This window comes from Triticum aestivum, chromosome 3A, assembly GCF_018294505.1.
Source record: "Triticum aestivum cultivar Chinese Spring chromosome 3A, IWGSC CS RefSeq v2.1, whole genome shotgun sequence".
Lineage (NCBI taxonomy): Eukaryota > Viridiplantae > Streptophyta > Magnoliopsida > Poales > Poaceae > Triticum > Triticum aestivum.
Genome location: NC_057800.1, coordinates 584,662,490 through 584,669,210, shown reverse-complemented (window position 1 = coordinate 584,669,210; position 6,721 = coordinate 584,662,490). Strand labels below are relative to the sequence as shown.

At 47.4% G+C, this 6,721-nt stretch overlaps 1 protein-coding gene across 2 annotated transcripts; it reads right to left on the bottom strand.

Moving 5' to 3' along the window:
- Nucleotides 1–439: 439 nt before the first annotated feature.
- LOC123062386 (ADP-ribosylation factor 2) lies at nt 440–3,604 on the bottom strand. Of its 2 annotated transcripts, XM_044485873.1 has the most exons (7): nt 3,342–3,604; nt 2,749–2,904; nt 2,380–2,450; nt 2,069–2,188; nt 1,685–1,803; nt 1,106–1,187; nt 440–737 (listed from the first exon to the last, which is right to left on the bottom strand). In XM_044485873.1, the coding sequence occupies exons 2-7, from the start codon at nt 2,894–2,896 to the stop codon at nt 732–734; spliced, it is 546 nt and encodes a 181-aa protein (XP_044341808.1). In that variant the 5' UTR covers nt 2,897–2,904; nt 3,342–3,604; the 3' UTR covers nt 440–731. The 2 variants fall into 2 exon arrangements, with proteins under 2 accessions (XP_044341808.1, XP_044341807.1); XM_044485872.1 differs by lacking the exon at nt 440–737 and having other exon boundaries at nt 1,097–1,187.
- Between the last annotated feature and the right edge of the window lie 3,117 nt (nt 3,605–6,721).

Genomic DNA, 6,721 nt, shown 5'->3' with positions numbered 1-6,721 from the left:
AAATTATTCTTTCAAAGAAAGGTGACATTTCCATAACAGTTTGGCGGTAGTGACAATTCGTCATTCACAAAGCTCCCCAGCTTCAACCCGGTCTCAAGTAAGCGTTGTGTGCCCATGTGGTGGAAGTGAACTAAGTAGTGATCTAAACGCGGAGGTGGTACAAAGTGTACTTCCTGCAAAAATAAATTTAAGTATACAACTCCATGCCCACCTACGTCGTATGCGGCAATGATCAACCCATAATGGCATGTGCATGGTGGTGCACCCATCACCGAGTGCGTGAGTGGATCTCCAAAGATGTTGGTGGCGTGCGACGATGCCGACAGCCAGACCGAAAGCGCAGAACCAGATCCGAACTAGCACAACTAGTGAAAACATCGCTCACAGAAGTATGTTAGCAACAGGTACCATCCACATCACTCAACTGAACCAACCAACATTGGCAACCACAATTCAATCTTAACAAAACTCGAAAAGATAGGGGTTCAGACACACATCGTCGACACATTAAACCTTGTAAAACCACCGAACAGCAACTGATAATATCCATACAAAAAAAGACAACCTGACCTGATACTAGCTCACTTAAAGAAGGGAGCTTCTGCCTGTCACATACGCACACATACTATCTCTTGTACAGTGTATATATATCACAATATGTAAAATGGTAGCAGTGAGTTGTTGAGACATCCAGCACGTTTGTTTCTTGATGAAGCACTTGTCGAGGCGCTTCAAGCCTGTGCAAACAAATGAAGAGGATGTGCTGTTAGTCACAGGGGATCAGAGCACAAGGCACAAGTTCTGGTGTGCGATGCTATGCTGCTTGTTAAGTACGGTATAGCATAGAACAGAGAGGAGTGCTTGTGTGAGACTGTTCAACTTCATTGTGTCATTGTGTGCCTAATCTAAGCACAGACGTACCAAACAGCATTTAGTAGTTATAATAAAATAGCAGCAGAAGTGTGTCGTGGGCTAGTCTGTTTGTTTATCTCAGTCACAGCTGCTAAGGGCCATATCATTTAAGCAAGTGCAGCAGTCTTTAGAAGCATTCAGCAGAGCACAGAGAAGATATTCAATGAATAACGATCAGTTGAGCCTAATATACCTTGTTGGCAATGTTGTTGGAGAGCCAGTCAAGTCCCTCGTACAACCCTTCGCCAGACGTCGCACAAGTGCTCTGAATGTACCTGCACCAGAGGAAATAATTTATTTTAGCACCAGCACCAATAATTATTTTAGACAGGATAAGTAGTGTAGCAACAACATGGAATTAAATTAAGATCAAGACACATTCATGATCCCCAGGTACACCCTATGAACTACTATATCATTCGACCATGTGGCTTTATCTATAAAACAGGGCGATGGTCTATTTTCAGTGTTACACCCTATGTGATTTAACAGAAATAAGTACGTTTATACTAGATTTATTTTGGGGATACACTACATGTACTTTCAAATAACTCTTATTACAAATTGAAGTTCGCAATTACAAATATCTGCAGCATATAGAATCTGAGAAACAGCAGAACACCAGGGAAATTTTGACCAAGATATTAGAACGTAAATAGCTTCTGAACTACTCCCTCTGTAAAGAAATATAAGAGCATTTAGATCACTACTTTAGTGTTCTAAACGCTCTTATATTTCTTTACGGAGGGATTATGTGTGTGGAGTTCCTTACCAGTGCCGCTGGCGCAGGGAGTGCAGACCAAGCTTGTCGGTGATTTCAGCAGCATTCATGGCATTAGGAAGATCTTGTTTGTTTGCAAATACAAGCAACACAGCATCACGCAGCTCATCCTATATCACAGAAAGATCTTACATTAATTATGAATTTCAATATAGAACGGAAAGAGAAGCTAAAATTTCAATTAGTGAATTCTCAATAAAGCACAGACTAAGCATATAAGAAAACGAATATTGACTTGACAGTTCAGCTATCTTCACATATTTATTGATTACTGAACAAAAATTCACATTACCATAGATGGAAACTCAGACAGGATATTTGCAAATTGGGGAAACTTCAGAACAACTACAACAACACTAGTCACTAGTGCAGTACCTCATTCAGCATCCTGTGGAGCTCGTCTCTAGCCTCAACAACACGCTCCCTATCATTGCTGTCAACAACAAAAATGAGCCCTTGCGTGTTCTGGAAGTAGTGCCTCCACAGGGGCCTGATCTGTTTCAATCAGAAAACAATAAAATAGTAAGTCTAAGGCACCAGGCTGAAGTTTGTGACAACATAAGCCTAACAACATCGGTGTAAAAACAGATCTGATCTTCCGCCCAAGGGAGAGGAACAGATTCACAAAGGGGTGACATGATTTCTTAATCTGACACAATTAGCAAATCATGACTAGACTTCCTTACCTTGTCTTGGCCCCCCACATCCCAAACAGTGAAGCTGATGTTCTTGTACTCAACAGTTTCGACGTTAAATCCTGCAAATTTCCAAATTAGCCAGATTTTATTAATGAAAGTGAGACCCAGCTAAGAGTAACTGGCTATCCCTATTTTATTTACTATTAAGTTCCGGTCACCGTGAGATCGAATGATAACACCTGATTTTGCTACGGTGCCTTTTAAATTCACCTTCCTAGCAGTATATATCTACATTGCAGATTTACAGTAGCAGTGCTCTCGATATGATTTAAGTTTCTTTTTTGTAAATACTGTGCTATGCTCCTACATTTGAGACATGACCAGACGTGGAAGCAGAGAATGCAGAAAGCAGCTTACCGATGGTTGGGATGGTGGTGACGATCTCGCCGAGCTTGAGCTTGTAGAGGATGGTGGTCTTACCAGCGGCATCGAGACCAACCATGAGAATCCTCATCTCCTTCTTGGCGAAGAGGCGGCTGAACAGCTTGGTGAACGTGAGCCCCATCTCTCCTCCTGCACCACAACAAAGAGAACAGTTTTATTAGACGAGACCCAGAGATCTACACAGATCCACTCCGATCCACCCGCATCTCCACACACACACACCCCTACGCCCAAGCAAATGGAGCACAGCCCACAGAATTCAGCAGGAATGAGTGCAGTCCCTCCCAGCCAAGAGATCCGCAAAATTCTCAACCGCTCGCCTCGCCGATCTGGCGGAATCGGATCGGATTCGTGAGACGGGGAAAGCCAAAGGAAACGAACAGATTCGCCAATACTAACGTGGAAGCCCCGCGGGAGGGGAAACAGCCCAGCCCGGACCCCGTGGAGTCGACGAGCGGATTCGCGTGATCCACCGAACAAAACGCGGCGCGCATCGACGGAATCGGCAGGACCGGCCAGATCAGGGGGGTACGAGGCGGAATTAGGGGGAAGGCAGCGGCGCTCACCGGGGTGGAGACGAAGGCCTCGAGGTCTCGGCGCTCCGGTGCAGCGGGCGTGCTCCTCCTGATCTCGGGGGAGACGGGCGTGGGAGTAGGAGCTTGGAACCGCACGGAGGATGGCTGTCGTGCAGTGCGGTGATGTGCAGACCGGGCGGCCCGATGGCGGGCTATATAGAAGGGCGCGAGGCCCATTCTCACGTGGCCTTTACACCGCGCCCAGTCGCACGCAGCCCGCACCGCATGGACACCTTCCTCCTCCGGTGCTTCCTACTGGCGTGCGGGCCTCGTCGGCTCCACTCAGGGTAAGGCTCGATTTTGCTCGTATACGATTCTTTTTCCCTATTTTTTTGCGGGTGATTTTTTTTCCTTTTTGTTTAAGAAAGAACAAGCAAAAGCATGTTCCATTTTCATTAAGCAGAAGAGAGAGTTTTTTTATGAAAAATATCATATCTATTATAAAGATTCACCGGAAATACAAAGCACCCCAAACATAATAAAAATTACATGTAGGTCCACACACAACTGAACGACCATTGTCGCCGCCAGAATGAGCTGCCGCTGTCGCCGCTCCCATATCTAAGCCGGCCTGACCTTGTCGATGACATCCAGCAAGTCTTTGTGCACGTGCCCCTAAGGACCAGCGTCCGGAAGCCGCAGTTGTCGCCATCGAATCCTTGAATCGATCTGAAAAACCTGACATGAAATCTCGCCATTGCGTACGCACGACGAGAAACTCTAATCTCGCCGCTCCGAGGAGATGGCAGGAAAGAAAGAGCTGATTACAAGTTGCCGGGGTCAACAAGAACAAGCAATAGTCAAGAAAGAGGGCATAATCTTGCCCAATGACAATTTCAGTACTACGGAACAATGGTGGCTCAAAGCTAGACATGGGGTCCCCAAAGAGATGCGCTGCAACTTCAACATCGTGGCCTGCTACCTCTTGAGCACTGTGTTGGTTTTCCCTTGAAGAGGAAATGGTGATGCAGCAAAGTAGCGTAAGTATTTTTCTCAGTTTTTAAGAACCAAGGTATCAATCCAGTAGGAGATCACGCTCAAGTCCCATGCACCTACACAAACAAATAAGAACCTCGCAACCAACGCGATAAAAGGATTGTCAAGCCCTTCGCGGTCACTTACGAGAGTGAGATCTGATAGATATGATAAGATAATATTTTTTGTATTTTTATGATAAAGATGCAAAGTAAAATAAATGGCAAATGAAATAACTAAGTATTAGAAGATTAATATGATGAAAGATAGACACGGGCATAGGTTTCACTGGTGGCTTCTCTCAAAAGCATAAGTATTCACGGTGGGTAAACGAATTACTGTCGAGCAATTGATAGAATTGATCATAGTTATGAGAATAGCTAGGTATGATCATGTATATAGGCATCACGTCTGAGACAAGTAGACCGAAACGATTCTGCATCTAGTACTATTACTCCACACATCGACCGCTATCCAGCATGCATCTAGAGTATTAAATTCATAAAAACAGAGTAATGCTTTAAGGAAGATGACATGATGTATAGGGATAAACTCATGCAATATGATATAAACCCCATCTTTTTAATCCTCGATGGCAACAATACAATACGTGTCGGTTCCCTTTATGTCACTGGGATCGAGCACCGCAAAATTGAACCCAAAGCTAAGCACTTCTCCCATTGCAAGAAAGATCAATCTAGTAAGCCAAACCAAACTGATAATTCGAAGAGACTTGCAAAGATAAAACCAATCATACATAAAAGAATTCAGAGTAAAATCAAATATTGTTCATAAATAATTTGGAACATAAACCCACAATTCATCGAATCTCGACAAACACACCGAAAAGAAGGTTACATCGAATAGATCTCCAAAAGAATCGAGGAGAACTTTGTATTAAGATCCAAAGAGAGAGAAGAAGCCATCTAGCTAATAACTATGGACCCGTGGTGTGACGCCCGGATAATTAAGCTACAGCAACCCTCTGCTAATGATGCCACGTCACTTCAATTAATGTTGCTAGTCTCGCGATAGTTCAAAACCGATTCAAATTGAAGTTCAAAATCCATCTAACAATAAAGGTTTTCAAATATTAAAACTAAAATGTTCGGAGTGAACCAAATATTGCATAGATTATTATGGTAGGGGAACCATACTTTTATAAAATGCTTAAATACTCTACGATGAATAAAACAACAACATAACCAATTTAATAAATGCCTTGTATTATTTATAAAATGTTAGACTATTTTGTTTAGGGTTTGATCCTTTTATAGCTAAGGTATAGTTAGTGATACTAAATTAGGTTCAACTTTTGTGGTTTTATAGAACTAAAATCAGAGGAAACTAGAAATTAGAACAGAAAAGAAAATAAGTAAAAAGTAAAAAAACAAAACAAAAATAAGAAAAGGAGAAAACCCTCCCCTCGCTGGGCCTTTTGGCCCAGCTGGCCGTCCACACGGACCCCGGTCGCCTGAATGGGCCGGCCCACCCCCACTCCCTCTTCATAACCCCCCCCCCTACTCCACGGTCAACCCCCCGTCGACGCCCATTTCCCCCCCCCCCACGTCCTCTCTCTCCCACTCCCGATCCAATCGGGACCGGGATCGATCCCACCTGGCGCTGTCCATCGCCGCCGCCCGAAGCCACCTCGCGGCGCCCATCCTCAGCGCCGCCCCGCCCTGTCACCGCCTCCTCCTCACCTCACCCCGAGTTGCCTCGACGTCTATCCGCGCGCCGCCCTCGATCTGGAGTTGGGACTCGGTCCTGACGCCACAGCAGCTTGGAGTCCCCCTCGCCGGAGCCACGACGCCGCCGGACCGCGTCCTCGTCCCCTCCTCGCGTCGCTTCATCAAGCCTCACCACCCCCGTTCCTTTACGCGCGCGTGAGCTCACCCTCCTCCCTCCCCTGGCTTCGACCATCTCCCGACGTCGCTAGCGCCCGCACGCCCCAGTCCCTGCAGCTACACGCGCTCGCGTCGTCCTCAGCCGCGCCCGATGCGCGCTCACCTCGCCCTCGCCGCGCTCCGGCCGCAGCCCCGCTTGCGCGCCGCGCCCTGGGCTCCCAGCTCGCGCCCATGGACGCACCCTGCCCGGACACACGCGCCCGGCCGCACCGGCCACCGCGCCCCTCGCCCGCAGCTTCCGTCGTGCTCTGCCGCTGCTGTCACGCCCGTCCGTGCTCCCTCGCGCCCTCCGTCCAGCTCTGTTGCGCCCGCTCCGGCTAGCCCCCTGCCCCGCTGACCGCGCGCGCGCCTCCGCTCGCCCGCACCGCGCCTCGCCTCCCCCCTCTGCTGCGCTGCTCCCCGGTCGAACCCTGTCGCAGTCGAGCCCACCGCGGGCATATTCGCCGATCCGCCGCCCCTGTCTCGCGCCCGCGCTCCATCGCACCCCAC